The sequence below is a fragment of the Dasypus novemcinctus genome, chromosome 9, assembly GCF_030445035.2.
Source record: "Dasypus novemcinctus isolate mDasNov1 chromosome 9, mDasNov1.1.hap2, whole genome shotgun sequence".
Classification (NCBI taxonomy): domain Eukaryota; kingdom Metazoa; phylum Chordata; class Mammalia; order Cingulata; family Dasypodidae; genus Dasypus; species Dasypus novemcinctus.
In genome coordinates this window covers 32,018,497-32,035,040 of record NC_080681.1, presented here as the reverse complement: position 1 = coordinate 32,035,040, position 16,544 = coordinate 32,018,497, and the positions used below count along the sequence as shown (strand labels likewise).

Below are 16,544 nucleotides of genomic sequence, written 5' to 3'. Positions count from 1 at the left end.
TTAACCAAGAAGCATTCATGACCAAGTATATTTCTTTGGTACCAGAAAGGCAGCTTGATGGATACATAATCCTTGTACTATGGAGACAAGCTGTCCAAATCAAAATTATATTTTCTCTTGGAACATGACACTGAATCTGAATCAAATCAATTATTCTATTTTATAGTTGCCAAGGAAGAAAAATAGCTCTTCTGCTGCTGCTACCTTTGGCCCAAACTTTCTAGGTGGTTTATTTTTTAAGTCCTATTTATATCCTCCCCCAGACTTCATTTAGTCCTTTGATCTTTAGCTAAAATACATTTGTTCTGAGAACACTTTTTGTAATTCCTTTGCTTTCAACGATCACTTCTATGAGAAACAAATCTCTATATTCCAAGTTTACCAACTTTGCAGTCAAATATGGGGCATTTCTTGTCTATCAATCGCCCCTATACATGTTCACACACACAAACTACACATTAATTACAATATTATTTATGTATTATGATTGTTTTAAATGTTATTTGAACATACTAGCAATGTTTATACTTTCTAAATATCTTTTAATTCAATTTTCTTTACCAAAAATTGAAAACTTTACAAAAATGTTAAGGTTTCTTTACTTTTTTTCCCCCCTTAAAGCGCTAAAGCCTGGGTGATGATCTCTCAAATCAGCTTTTTCCAAACAGAAATCCCTATATGAACAGGGCCAGTCTTCTTTAAATTAACTTATGTAAAGGTGTTAGTTTTAAAAACATCTTTAGTAAATAAATAAAAAGGAGATGTAAAATATTGTGGTTTGCTTGGTGAATCTTAGTTGCGAAATTTCTTCTTCTTTCGGAATTTCTTTCCTGCTGCATTTGCTGCTCTTTCAGCCATGATTTCTGAGTACTTCCTTCGGTTATACCTGGAAAAAGAAAAATCAAACCTTGAAATTCTAAAGTACAACACATAGACATTTTAAGTTGCCAAAATTACCTTTTTTGAGGCTTATAAATCTCAAAAATTTTAATATTTTTACTACCCATTTATTCTTCATACTAAGTTGTCACCATTAGTCAGGTGACTAATATACTACTAACATACTAGTTGCAGATAGCAGTAGATGAGACTGCTGTAGTCCTTACAGTGGGTGGACTTTTGAAAATTTTCAGCCATCAGAGGCCCATGCACTATATCTACTATACAGGAGAGCTATCAGACGTCAGATGCTTTGAACATTTTTGTGAGATAAAATATAAAAATGAGGACTAAGCAAAATAAATAAAAACAAAAGTCTACATTTACCTTAGAACCTTAAAAAATGTAACATACTATACAGAGCAGTGGTTTTCAAAGTGTGGTCCTATGATGAGACCCTTTCAAGGACCTATCAGGTAAAATCTATTTGCATAATAATATTAAGGCATTAGTTGCTTTTTCACCCTCATTTGCTCTTAATCCTTGAGTGTTTTCCAGAGGCTACTAGATGTATTACAGCACACAGAAGGCAGAAGCAAATATAAGGCTTCAACTATCCTTAATAAACCAGACATTAAAGAGATTTTCACTTATTTGTTCTAAAGTATCTGTTAATATGAAATTGGGTTATTGCTTTTAAATGAATTGGTTTTAATTTCCATGTGGTAAATACTGATAGATATATAAACTATGAAAACCAAAGTTCTTTAGGTCTTCAATATTTAAATGTGTAAAGGATCCTAAGACAAGAGGATTGCTGTTATGGACTTTATTTCCAGCGACATAGTAGCTAGGAATGTCAACAAAAGCAGGGTTGTCAGTATACAATAATTAAGAATTAAACCTCTAAGGATGAGGATTAACTATTATTAGCAGCTCACTCAAACCCACAAGAAGTCAGCTACACAGCAACAACCCTAATGTTAAATTAAAAATGAATACTAAAATCCACACACAACACAGAAACACATTTTCTCCTTGTGTATTACATGTACTACTTCTGTACATGTACACTTACACTCACAAACATATGATGCCTTAAGTATGTTTAGTCAAATTCCCTGTCTCAAAGTACTGAGACCATAAAATTTCTTGAGGAGAATGTTGCAGAGGGGATTAAAATATTCCACAGGCAAACTAGTAGTGTTTCACAGTGTGGTACATGAATTTAAGGCAACTGACTATTCAAGTAATGAGTTTAATGTACATTAGGAAAAAATTATGAAATGGTATTCAAATGACTAAAATACAGGAAACAATCCACTGATAGACAACCTCTAACATGTAATTTTGACTTTCATTCTACTAAATTTCTAGTCTCCTGTCCCAACTTCCTTATTCTAGGATGATTTTTCAGTGAAAACACTATCAACATGGCTGTAATTTCTGAGACTGATAATCAACAAAGATTAGAAGATGTAGATCAATTTTTATTTACAACAAATAGTCAACACTGAGGTAAGCAAAGACTCAGCTTGCACCATTCCACTGTGGGGATGGTGAGATAGGCTTGAGAAATATTCAGGAAAATTGAAGAAACCATGTTACACTCAGAATATGGGATTCAAGAGGAAAGGAAATGTGAAGGACTTGTCCTAATGGATGGGTGGGGGTGCTGTTCATTCACTGAGATACAAAAGCACTGCGAGAGAACTAAGTTTCACAGGAAGGGTAAGGTCAGGAGAGACCACAAGTTAATTCTTAGACATACTAACTTTGAGGTTCCTTTGGAAGCAGTTAGGTGTACGGGTCTGGACTAGGTAAACATTTAAAGATCTGGACTAGATATACATTTGGAATTCAACAGTATGCAGACTAATTCAAACTCTGTAGGGATGAGCTTTCCAAGCAGGGAATGAGTGAGAAAAGAACATTGTTTATTTCTAAGTTTTTTTTTTTTAGAAAATTACTTAGAACCATTAAATACTTACATAATACTTTAAATTTGTTTTCCATGTTATGGAACTACATTTTCTTAAATCCTTTACGTATTTTCACCTTTGCTATTAGAACAGTCCTGAAGTTCAGGAGATGTTTCTATGTGACATATGCTTTTAATTTCTCCCCTCATATATATATTCAGCTACTTTATAGGCACTTAAACATACTCAGATTGCTCTCATAGTAAAAATCCTCTAAGTCTACACTTACTTCTAGGCCTACCACTCTCTTTCCCTTCAAAATCAATCTTCAAAGAACCACCTCCAGTGGTCTCAACTGAGAGAGCTTTGATTTGGCCTTGTAGGGTGTATATCTGGAAATAGCTGGAGATATTTTGGTTATCTGAATGGGGGAAAGGGGTACTGCTACCATATAGCGGGCTAAGCACCATGCAATGCACAGGACAGTCGCCCCCAACAGAGAATTATCCAGTTCAAAATGTGATAGTGCTGCTGTTGAGAAACTCTACCATAACACATTTACAATTATCTGAAATTCTGAAAAGTTGATGCATATTTTTAAAGGAAACATACATATTACATAGTGAAAAATAAATTCCTTTACCTTCTGAACTCAGAATCAGCCAACAGTTCTTCCACAATAGTTCTTTTCCTTTGCTTCTTGGGAATTCTTGAATGGTAGAAGTCAGCTGGATTGTCAACAATGGTTCCAATCTACGAACAATTGATCGAAATAATTCACGCAATACCTGAATGCCAAGTTGCTTTCATATTTCACAGTAGCTTTTAACAAAGTATATTTACGGAACAGAATGGAAAACAAGCTTGCTTTATATCAATATCAAAACTGGTTTTGCTGTATTTTTAAGCAAAAATAAATCCACCAATCAACCAGCACACTGGTTCTCCTAATGACAGTTTAAGAGTTTACAATAGATCCAAGACTCCTTTTTATGCAATTTAATGCTTTTTCTTAAATTATTCTTTTTCTTAAATTATTTTTTTTAAAGAAGCTTTAGATTACATAACTGTTACACCAAATATAGGAGCTTCCCATATACCTCTCCTCCTCCCCTTCCCACACTTTTTTGCTATTAACATCTTTCATTAGTGCGGTACATTTATTACAAATGACAAACACATATTGAAGCATTGCTACTAACCACGGGTTATAGTTTATGTTATGGTTTATACTTTGCACTGCACAATTTTATGGGTTTTGACAGAATGTATAATGGCCTGTATCCATCATTGCAATGTCATGCAGAACAATTCCAATGACCCCAAAATGCTCCATCTCACACCTATTTTTCCCTCTTTCTCCCCTTAGAACCTCTGGCGACCACTGCGCCATTATATCAATGTTACAAGTTCTTTCCTTTACTAAAATAAGTCTACTTTAATCCGGTTACATTCCCCCCCTTATATTCATTCCTCAATCCTGAGGATTTGGGGATGGTCATGCCCACTCTGCTTCCAGATGAGAAGGGGAAGACCAGTAATTCTTGATGAATAATGTAGCCAGAGAAGAAAAGTGGGACAGATAAAGACACTCTTTTTGCCTAGTTCCCCAATTCAATGAAATCAATATAGAAATTCTACTACACATATATTTGATCATCTAGATTATCATAAATTCTGCCAATTTAGAACCTACTCAGTCATCCCTCTGCATTTGTTCATTCAATTCAACCAACTAAAACTTAGGGAATGCATACTATGTGCCAGGCACTGTGCCATGTGTTACAGAAACAAAGACAGAATATCTGGCTCTTGGTTCATACTAGTGAAGAATCCATAGTCTTAAGATCAACAGACAGGCAACCAGAAAATTAGAGCACAACCTAATATATCCTGAGCAAAGTACTTGTTCAGAAGACTAAGTGACCCAAACTCTACCTAAGGGAAGCAGGAAAGGTTTCACAATGGATGATGTTTGAGGTTGGATTTGAATGGGTAAAATTTCACCAAGCAAACAAGATGAGAAAGGCAGAATAAAGGACATGCGAAGTCAAAGAATGCAAGGACTGGTATGTGCACATTCAGAGAAGGCAACAGCTGGGTGCCTTGAAACTTAAAAGGGATATATATTAAAAAAAAAAAAAAAAAAAGGATATATGACAATAGAAGGGCTGGTGAACTGGGTTTTATACAGATTATGTGAAGGGTGACAGAAAGAGACATAGACTATATCCTATAGACCATAAAGAATCATTAAAGGTTTCTAAGCAGTGGTGTAATATGGACAGATTTAAGAATAGAGGACGAGCTACAATGAAGCGGATGGATCAGGAGAGGGCACACCTGGAGGCAAAGGACTATTCCAGTAATCCTAATGAGTGACAAAAAGTAGTCCAGAAGAACGAAATGGCTTTCAGAGGTAACAGATGATGACTCAACTGGGCTTTCTTCTGGAAACAATGAAAACCAACTTTTAAATGATGTGTGGAAGCCGCCTAGGTAAGTTTCTCTACCTTGAAAAGAGGAACGGATTGGTGCAAATGACTGCTGCTTGCCTTTTCCATCCTGCATGGATTCTTGCTCCTAGGCTAGTACTATTTACATATGATATTTTATAGGTTCAGTAAATTTTAGAGTTGACCTGGAAACCCAGGTAGCCTTTGTAATAATGACTCTCTATGAAAATCCCTTACCAGCTGGTGGCTGTCTGAATGGGAATCTGGCATTATATGGCCTAAGTAGATATGATCCATACCTTAGGTATATACATTGTAAAAATCAATCTATTTCAAAAACAAACAAAAATACTACTATAATGCTTTCCAAACTAAAACATCACCACCATTATGCTGCTTGCTTCATACCTGGAAATACTTGGGGAAGCCGTCTCTATCATTTTTCTTGTAAAATCTTTTTGGGTCCATGCTAGCTCTCATCTTCAGTGCTTTGAGATCATTTTTAAGTTCATCTGTCAATTCTGGAGCTTTCATACCAAACCAGCCACCACCTGCTGTTTTTTGTCGCTCTTTCTGAAATTCAGATTTCAAAAGTAAACATTTTATCTTTATTCAGCAAAGATTATAAATTAGACCTCATTTCTCCCAAAATCATACATAAAGAAAATTTTGTGAATTCAAAACAAATGATGTTACTTTACAGACAGGATTAGTCTCCAGATTCCTCATCTTTTCATAAGAGTAATTATGTAAGGAAATTCTCTTGTAAATTAAATATAGCATTATTTCATAATAAGGGTTCCTTATTTTATAGGCAAATTGCTGACTTGCTGGGGAGAATAACCCACAGTTCCAATGTTTATTGTCTAAAATAGCCCATATTTAGATAATGGATAATGGATTTTACATAAACATTAATGGTTTTACTCAAACCATTTACTTTGTTCAGAAACTTGCATTATTGCTAAAATAAAACAAAAATTACTTTTCTTTTGAAAACTTCTAGCACGTTGACCTCCTAAGTCCTCGTGATCAGTACCTCTAAGACAAGCCTGTATGTATCCTGGATATCAAGTGTTTTTAAAATAGAAAAAAAAAAAGCAACCCCTCTGTATACTGTTTTGATGCAAAGATGTAAATAAAAGTCCATATAAAATATGTTTATGGAATATCTTATGGGCCCTTAGACATCTATGATAATTTTCTTTGGAAATTCATATATATAAATATATATTAATATGTTTAAGTGACATTTTAACTGCAACCTGAAAAAATACAAACACATCTTAACATTCTAAATAGTTACTATACTTACTTTCCGTTTTTTCTGAAGTTGAAGCTTGGATTCACTATATGGTGGGACACAGTAGTTTTTTTCAAAATCAGGTGTAATAACGGTTTTCTGGAGAAGCTATAAAATATTAAATTGGTTTTTAAATATCAGAATATTAATAATTTTTCAACATTTGACTTAGATGGGAAATACCCTCCATACTAAAGACTACTCCAAATATATTAACCTTGGGAAGCAGACTTGGCCCAATGGATAGGGCATCCGCCTACCACATGGGAGATCCATGGTTCAAACCCCGGGCCTCCTTGACCTGTGTGGAGCTGGCCCATGCGCAGCGCTGATGCGCGCAAGGAGTGCCCTGCCATGCAGGGGTGTCCCCCGCGTAGGGGAGCCCCATGCATATGGAGTGTGCCCCATAAGGAGAGCCGCCCAGTGTGAAAGAAAGTGCAGTTTGCCCAAGAATGGCACTGCACACATGGAGAGCTGACACAACAAGATAACACAACAAAAATAAACAGAGATTCCTGGAGCTGCTGGTAAGGACAGGAGCGGTCACAGAAGTCACAGAAGAACACACAGTGAATGGACACAGAGAGCAGACAACTGGCGGGGGGAGGGAAGGGGAGAGAAGTAAATAAAAATAAATCTAAAAAAAAATATATATATATAAACCTATTTTATACTACACTCATACTACTGCAAGGTTGTCCCTGTCCTTAAATTTGTAAATTTTATCAATTAAAAATGTTTTAGGGAAGCGGATATGATCAAGGGATTGAGCTTCTGCCTACCACATGGAAGGTTCTGGGCAATTCCTGGTGCTTCTGGGAAGGTGAGCTGGTACAATGGGCAGGCACGGCAAGCTCATGCAACAAGATGACGTAACAAAGAGACACAAAGAGGAAAGACGATGAGAGACATAACAATCCAGGGAGCTGAGGTAGCTCAAGCGACTGGGTGCCTCTCTCCCACATGGGAGGTGGTCCCTGGTTTGGTACCTGGTTCCTCCTAAAGAGAAGATGAGCAGACATGGAGAGCACATAGCAAATGGACACAGAGAGCAGTCACTGCAAACAACTGGGGGGGGAGGGTAGATTAAATAAATAAAAATAAAATCTTAAAAAAAAAAAAGTTTTAGGAAACAAACTGAAGGATTATTTTAGGGAATCTATAAAGTACAGGTGATTCATCTCAAATTTCTTTTTCTAATCTGAATCTACACATATCAAATTTACATCAGTGTTCACTGGTATTTAATGGTTTACAACTGGAAAATAAAGACAACAGAAACAATGTCTTAATTACCACAGAAATTCCTGAAAAAGTCCTGACTAGTGTTTGAAAGTTCTTTCACGGTTGGTAAGATAGCTTCTTCTGGTCTGAAAACTCCAGGGAAATAATAGAATAAAAGCAATATAAATTTTGATTAAACTACGTATTTTTTATGTTGTGTAAGATCATCTTTTCCATACTCTCCATACTCATCTGCACCTATCTTTTGCAAACATTATCTTAGATGCTCTTTCAAAATCAATTCATATATAAACTTCATTGTTTAATAGCTAAATGGCAGTGTATTTTAGTTATATGCAATTTTTCTTTTGACATTTAGTCTTAACAGTTTATTTTTCCCATTAAATATTATAAGCATCATTTGCACAATGATTATTTCTATAAAATGGATCCTAAAAGATACCATTTAAATTCTGATAGATACTGCTAAATTGCCTTGCATTCAAGTAATACAGTTTAAACTCCTACCAATAGATCAGTGCCCCTTTCTGTACACCTCCACCTGCACTGATATTTTCTTTTTGTATATTGTTAGTGGTGCCTAATGACTGTTTTAATTAACTTGCATTGATCTTTTCATGTATTTATTAAGTGCATGACCTCTTCTCTTAAATACTTGTACTGTTTTTGTTCTTTTTCATTTTTCTATAGGGTTGTTTTCTTATTAATTTGTAGGAATTTATTTTCTTAGTGGTATTAACCTATGGTCTTTTACCTGTCTTTGTTGTTGAGGTGTTTACTTTTGGTCATATATGTTTTTAAGTTTTAGATCTGTTATATCTTTTCCTAAATGATTTCTGCATCTTTATTTTTACTTGCCTACGATGATTAATATTGTTTGGGTGATGAAAAGGAGCGTCAGAGTATTTTCCCAGTACAAGCAGCAAATAATACTGCTTCTTAGCCATCAAAATAGTTGACAGGACAACAGCTTAAGTGTTAGTTTGGCCTACAACACTTGAAATGATGAATTTCAGAAACTAATAGCCAGGCACCCACTTCAGGTTTAGGTCTAGAAATTTCTGGGTAATAGGATAGCAGCCTAGGCTTTCCTATCAATCATAAAAGGTAACATGACATTTATTTTACCAATAGTTAGTAATTATGAACTTGCTGTGTGTCAAGTATTAAACTAGGCTCTAGGACAGGGGTTCTCAGTTGAGAGCAATTTGGCACTGTCTGGAAACATTTTGATCTGGAAATGCGGACAAAGGGCTACTGGCCAGAGATGCTGCTCAGTACCCTACAAAACACTGGGCATGTCCCACGACAAAGAACTGTTTGGCCTAAAATGAGAAACTCTGTTTTAGGGATATAAAGATAAAAGATGGTCCATCAACAATTCTATCAAACCACCTATAAATCAGATCATATTGGGGGTTAAGATGTACAGAGGAGGTGGGGGGAAAGGCTTGGGGTCAAGGTATGTTTCCCAAAGAGCAGGGTGCTATAGTAGTATGCAATTGCAGGAACACAGCGGGTGGACAGATGGGGCTAGAGGTACAGCGGCACTCTGAAGGCTCTGAAGACTTAAGTAGAAGAAGAGTATGGTCAAATTTGTGTTTTCAGAATTCTAACAGGTACGGAGGATGGTTTGAAGAACAAAGAAAGTGGAGGTAAGATCAATAAAAAGCCTAAATGAGAAATAAAGCTTTATTTGCACTATCCAGTGACAGTGGGGATGAAAAGACAGGAACAGAGCAGAAAGATATGTAACAGGTATAGTTCTTGAGGCTTGGTGACTTGACTGCAAAAGGAAGACAGAATTTGGTATCATTAGCCTGCTAGAGAATACAAGAAGAGTAGTTCGTTCAGTTAGGAAAGAGAAGGGGAATCAGTGAGGTCAAGTGCCTGAGGCCATCAAAAATGAACAGATAATAGGCACCTAGACCTAAGGTTAAGAGTCATCAAGGCTAGAAAATATAGATTTAGGAGCAAACCATAAAGGTGATTGATAAGGCTGGGTCTGGATAAGGCTATCCTGACAGTGATTCCTTCTGAAATTATATGTAAATTTTTTGTCTGTGCACATGTGCATTTTTATCTAATGGTGGGGGAAAAGGGTGAACATTCACAGCTTTCAGATCTGCAAAAAGGGTTGAGAACAGTTAAGATCTACAAATATAGAAAGAAAAGAAAATGGGAGTAGCTGTAGCTCAAGTGGTTGAGCACCTGCTTCCCATGTACAAGGTCCTGGGTTCAATTCCTGCTACCCCCCTTAAAAAAAAGGGAAGAAAACAATTCCTGTCATCATTGGTAAGTGCAAGAACAGAAACAAGAATTCTTTATTGCCTTGTTTTCAAACATTTTTTATAGATAGGACTTTCTTTTTTTAAAAAAATGAGCAACAATGTTGTGGAGAGGGGGGGAAATAAGGGAACTTGTTAGCCTAATATGGTTCCACTCTAGGGGAATTAAACTTCTAGAAGTACCTGATTAGTTCATGTAACTTACCTCATTTTTCTTTTTCTCCTTAATCTGTGTTAGGGTTCTTTTAGACTGTAGTTTGTCTGCATTGAAATTAATATACAAACCACCCAATTGCTTGATACTCAGACCAGGGTCTATGTTGCTGCTTGTCAACTTCAGACTGAAAGAGAAATTATGATCAAGTAATGAAATCAAAATGGAAACATGCAAGATGTTTTTAAAATTACTTTTTCTTCTCTCCTCTTTTACCATCAGTGACAAAAATGCATCTTATTTTTACAGTGGATAACTCCTAAAAAAACTGTGAACAAATCTATTTAAAATCTGCTAAGGAAGTCATTTAGAAGAAACTTTTCGAGAAGCACATCCAAATGTATTTCCAGATTTTTTAAAGAAGTTTTTGCTTAAAGGTCATGTAATATGCCAATAAATTCATAAAAAATTACAGAAAATAAAAAGTATCTGGTAATTCAACTCAACAGTGAGTTAATAAACATACAAATCTATCTCTAAAATTAATGAGAAAGACTTCTACTTTGACCTTTCAATTTATCCCATTTAGAACATTTCTCTGGACAACTAAGCATTTGGTAGTGCCTCTAAGTCAGTGAGTCTTAAACAGAAATAAGCATCCATATTTCCCACTGGAGTCTTCTTAAACACCTATGTTATACCCCAGATCTACCAAATTAGAATATTCTGCAATTGGCCTGGTCCCCTCTATTTATGTAGTGAGAATTTCTAATTTATATTACCTAAAGGTCCTTCTAAATGCAATTCTTTCTATAAGTATCCTTAGACTTATCATCACCTTCCCTAATTATTCTTACAAACTGAGCAGCTGAAAATGTAATCAACCACTATGGGAAAGTGAAAAATCATTTTTTTGCAGTGCCTGGCAGTGATTCTCAACCCTGAATGTACATTAGTATTAACCTGGTGATGAGTGAAAACTGGCTGTTAAAGTACAGTTCCTTAAATACCCTATATTTCCAGAGGAAATATTGTCCCAGGGGCGCTGTGCCCAGGAGAAACAAATTTAAAACAGGAAAACTAAAAAAAAAACTCCATCAGCCCCCAATATTAGAGCGTGCCAGTGGTTAATGGAATTATAGTTGATTTTTCTAAATATTTTCTATATTGTCCAATTTCTTTACAATCAACACGTAGGAAATAAAAAACTAGTTTTCTCTCCCTTTTATGTTGCTTTTAAGAATCATGCAGGAAAACCTCATTATCAGCTGATTTCTAATATATCACCGAAAGAAGCAGATTTAGCTATCACTGGTGGGAAAAAATATGACTAACAATGGCACCCACCTACAAAGAAAATGCTTGATAAATAGCTCTTCGTAAAGACCACGAGGCAATCATTTTGCCCTCAGTTCCCATAGCTTTCTGATATTTTATATTTCCACAGTGAATTAGCTACTTGAAATATGTATCAAAAGCTTACTTTTAAAAATAAGGGAGAAACTTACAGTTTAGACTTTGTGTTATTTAGTAAATCTTCATCACTGAGCTCATCTTTATTTTTGTCATTGTCTGATAGATCTTCTTCACTATCTTCATCCTCTTCTTCCTCCTGCTCATTTTCTTCCTCAGTGGTAACCTCACCTGCCTTGTCTTTCTCTTCCAAGTAAAAATTTTTATCAGAACTCAATCCAGGAGTTGTGTCAATCACAAACAATGCATTGTCACATGATGTATTTCCTGAGTCTTGATCACTCAGGGACTCCTTTTGACCACCATTTTCAACAAAACATACAGTGTCCTCTTCATTGTCACTGTTTGTAGACTGCTGGCTTTCATCACTGCTGAGAACTAATAAAACAGAATCACCCTTGTCCTGAGATGTGTAGGACTCAGGTATGTATGATTTGGTACCACACTCAAAATCGACATTCTTTTCATTGTTCATGTCTTTATCCACACCTATAATTGTGCACTCTTCTCTAGCATCACTATCATCACTATCACCACCAACAAACGGGGTCAAGGCACTTCTTTTTATGGTATACTGTCTGTCTTCATCCCATCTGTCCACTTCCACAACTGCAAATGTTTGTGCTAATGATTTCATTATAGCCTCAGAGTTTGGATGTGAGGACTCTGATGAGGTTTTGCTAGTCTCAGGAGTTGAATGCCTTTGAGAAGCTAATTGCTGAAGACCAGTAGTATCATGAGGTTCAGAAAGACTCTTCAACTGAGAATTTTCTTCATTAATTTCTTTTCCCTCATCTATTATTCCTTTGGCCTCTTCATCTAAACTTTTAGAATTCTGCTTTGTCATTTCTTTCAGAGATGTAACTTTGGTCTTTCCCCCATCTCTTACATTAAAACTTGGACTTTTTTGCATTTTTAGTATTTTTTCTGAAATTCCACTGAAGGAATCATTATCAAAGTCATTGTATGTTTCATTATTACAGACATCTGGCTTGTTTATTTGAGCATGAGGTCTTGCTAATAACTGAGAAGTTTGTATGGTACTTGAATCCTCTGAATTGACAGGTATAGCTATGATTTGCTTTTCATTTTCTGATACACTCATAGAATCTTTCTCCTTAGTTTGTGCCCGTAATTTCCTCTGCATACTCCTAGTTGTTCTCGTAGTTGCAATTCCTGTAAAAGAAGAAGCATCTGAGCATGATGACTCAGCATCAGAAATATCTTCTGCATGTGATTCTTGGCTTGCATCTGTTAGGAAACTAGACTTACATTTTCTGGTTCTTGTAGTTATTACTGTGGAAGGCACAATTCTAGAAATACCTGAAACATGAGATTCTGCTTCAGAGACTTCTTCTTCAGTATGAGACTCACTTATTGGAGTTATTTTCGGTCTTTTCCTAACACTGGACAGAGGGGTGCATGGAACTAAAATCTGCCTTCTCCTAGTTACTCTTAAAATAGTATCCTGGAGCTCAGACACAGAACAATTTGACTCTGCTTCAGAGATATCTCCGTCAGTAGATGTTTCAATCTTCTCTGGTAATGAGCCCCTGGTTCTGCTTTTCCTTCCAGTTTTAGGAGTTCTAGGAATTGGACTCTGTTTCTGATTAGTCAGTGATTTAGCAGTCCTTTGGTCATCAGATTGGGATTCCTTCTTGCTTTCTGGATGCTCTTTATTTTTACTCCTGGTAATTCCCCTACCAGCAGACTCCTGCAATATGGAAAAAATATATAATTTAGGTAGGGTTGAGACTAAGGCAAAGTGAACGAGGCACTTCCCTCAGAAGCAAAATTTAAAAGGGTACTAAAAACTCAGTAATCAATATAAATAATGTTATATTTTTGAAAGTTAAAATTAATGAAAAAAAAAAACCCCGACAAAAAAAATAAACAAGACTGGATCCGACGTTGCAATTTCAGAGTCTTGTTCTTACTATCCTCGCCCGAGTTCTGGTCGATTTTTTGTGGCAAAACAAGTACTTCATAAAGAAGGACTTACATCTCGACCCACATATATAAGGGAGAACACTAATTCTGTCTAAGCAAAAATGTGCTTAGTTACCTACGGTATTGCTCGCTAGGCTTGCTTTTACTTACCTACGAGAGAGATGACATTCCGTTCCCCTCCCCGGATCAATCAGAGGCGGCAGACGGCTAGCGCCCCCGATGCCACCAGGCGGCGGCATCGCAGCGGTAATAAACTATAAAAAAAGTGGTGCGGCCTTCCCCATGCGAAAACGGTGCCCTTCTAGTCAACCCCGGTTAATAAGGCTCGCGTATGGTGGCCGAAATTATCCCTCCTCAGTACGATACTAACTGTAGAGTTAAAAGGTCTGAGTTCTCCGTCCGTATCCCGGAGCTGGACGATCCGAAGCAATTCCCCTGTTTCTTAGTAAGATCTGCTTTAAAAGGCCGTAGCGAGGACTAAACAGGACGCTACCGGTAAGGCGATTAGCGCGGGGACCTGGTACACAGCAGCGCGCGGCCTCTCCGCCGTCTTCCCTCACCACCCGCGGGACCCATGCGACTTCTTGGGCGGCTCCATCCCCAGGAGAGACGCTCTACAAAGGGGCAAGGAGAAATGGGGGAGACTTGGACCTCCTACCTTCTGCAGGGAGCTTTCAGCTGCCAAGGTTGAGATCCCGGCCTGAGACCTCGCCGATCTGGTGACCACCATCTTCCCGGCTCCAAATTCCCCGGCACCCACTGCGGTTTCCCTCTGCTTCGGCGTCCCGGAAACGCGTCAAAGAAGTGCTCCGCTCGAGTTTACGCATGATGCTCGCGAGAATCTCTACTTCCGCGTAGCCGGCTGAGTAGCAGCCGTAGACTTGGAGTTATAGGTTCAGCCAGGCTTTGCGTTTGATTTAGTGCTGTAGAAGAAATACGAACTTTTTGTTGGGAGAGATCTTCGTGAGGCTGCTAAACCTGTAGTGACAGAGGGTCATCAATCCTCGTTCCACGTGGACGAATTAAAAAATCACATCTGCCTACTGTCTTTCCGTCCTCGCATTTGTTCATTAATTCCGAAGCCATGGGTGTGGCCGACGGAGATTTTTTGCATTATAAGTATTTTACAAGAATACTTTTGTATTTTTTACGTAATTAAATATAAATATAAACCGAAGGTTGGGATAAAATGTTAAGTGCCCTAGGAACCGGGAGACTAGATAGGAAGGTGTAGTCTAAATTTATGAGTAGAGGTTGGGAATAAGAAGAAAAAAGAAATGTGAAAAATTGTAAAGGAGAGCAAGAGAAGTTTTGCAGTGAAAGGAAGAAAATGTCCATAATCAAGAGAATCTTTGCTTTTCTTATAGGATGAAGGATGGAAGGGTGAAACAAGGCTGAGGGGAATGAAGAGAGACAGAAGAACCAAGTAAATGGTACTGTTGTTGGAGGTGAGAAAGAAGGATAAGTGCCTCACCAAACATTTTCTCCCCAATTTCTTTAGTAAATGAAGTCCATTTTCCCCCCTTAAACTAACAAAATACAGATTTTTATTTTTAGGTGGGTGCTTTGCCATCCAGTGAAATAGCTCCTTTCATGGCATCCCTTGCAGCCACATGTGGTTAAATGGCTAAGTTTTGGCCAATTACATAAGAATGAAGTCTTCAGGGTAGTTCCCTTAAAAAGGAGAGTCCTTTCCCCCCTCCCCAATGCTTATTTAACCTGGAAAATTGTTTCAGCTGCTTTTCAGGCACCTGTTTTGGGCCTTGAGGAGGAAGGCTGTAGATTAGGGTTGGCAGAGCAGGGATAAAAAGAAATATAGGTCTTTGACAGTGCTGTCGAGCTGCCATATCAGCTCCAAATAGCCTTCTTACAAATTTGTTTTCCTGAGAGAAATTTTATTTTTTTTAAGGTAGTGGGGACCTGGAACTTTGTATGTGGGAAGCCGTCACTCAACCATTGAGCTACATTGACTTCCCTGAGTGGGTTTTTTTGTTTTTTGCTTATTGTTTTTTTCAGGAGACAGTGGGAACTGAACCCAGGACCTCCCATGTAGGAGGCAGTTATTCAGCTGCTTGAGCCATATCCACTCCCCCCACCCCTTTTAAGTCCCACTATTATTTGGGGATTTTTTGTGGTTTGTAGTGAAGCCTAATCCCAATGGAAGAATGGAGTAAAAATTAGAGATAGAGGGATTAGCAACAGAAAATGTCCTTTCTTTTGAAGCAGAAGGGACGAGAGGATACTTGAAGTAGAAGAGAGAATGTGAATATAAGGAAATTAAAGTGGAGTGGAAAGGGAGATTTTGGCTAGATAACCTAAATTTTCTCAGTAAATAGAAGGTGAGTCTTCTGCTGAGAAGAATGGAGAAAGCTTTGACTCAAGTGGCAGGGGAAAAAAAGAAGGAATTTTATTAGGGCCAAGTAGCAGTGAAATTATGTAAGGAGATGAAGAGAAGAGAAAACAAGCTATATTTGAAGAGGAAGTATAATAGGGCTGAGGAGGAAGGTGAACCAGCTGGAGGTGGGTAGCAGGAATGAACAGAGAACAACAGCATCAACCACAATAATAGTGTTGAGCACTTGGATGCTCACTATTCTAAGTGCTTTAAATATATTAGTTCATTATTCCCTGCAACTTTAACACAGAAAATTCATGACAATAGAAATTAAGGTAACAAGTGTTAGTATAGGAAATTGAGAGAATGTTAGAGTGGACCTGGCACACTTGTTAAAAAGCAGTTGGCCATAAATGTGAGGTTGATTACTGAGCTCTCAATCCTATTCCATTGGTCTGTACGTCTGTCCTTGTGCCAGTACCATGCTGTTTTGATTACTATGGCTTTGTAATAAGTTTTAATATAGGGAAGTGTGAGTC

The 16,544-nt window shown here is 37.3% G+C and overlaps 1 protein-coding gene across 1 annotated transcript; it reads right to left on the bottom strand.

Moving 5' to 3' along the window:
- DNTTIP2 (deoxynucleotidyltransferase terminal interacting protein 2) lies at positions 1-14,463 on the bottom strand. Its single transcript, XM_004451010.3, has 7 exons — positions 14,329-14,463; positions 11,756-13,434; positions 10,299-10,434; positions 6,573-6,668; positions 5,666-5,830; positions 3,445-3,554; positions 1-886 (listed from the first exon to the last, which is right to left on the bottom strand). The coding sequence occupies exons 1-7, from the start codon at positions 14,398-14,400 to the stop codon at positions 793-795; spliced, it is 2,352 nt and encodes a 783-aa protein (XP_004451067.1). The 5' UTR covers positions 14,401-14,463; the 3' UTR covers positions 1-792.
- Between the last annotated feature and the right edge of the window lie 2,081 nt (positions 14,464-16,544).

Coding starts and splice junctions, on each gene's coding strand:
- DNTTIP2 (XM_004451010.3), bottom strand. CDS start 14,400: ATGGTGGTCACCAGATCGGCGAGGTCTCAGGCCGGGATCTCAACCTTG. Junction 10,435..11,755: donor AATAACACAAAGTCTAAACT/GTAAGTTTCTCC, acceptor TTTCTCTTTCAG/TCTGAAGTTGACAAGCAGCA. Junction 5,831..6,572: donor AACTTCAGAAAAAACGGAAA/GTAAGTATAGTA, acceptor TCTGAATTTCAG/AAAGAGCGACAAAAAACAGC.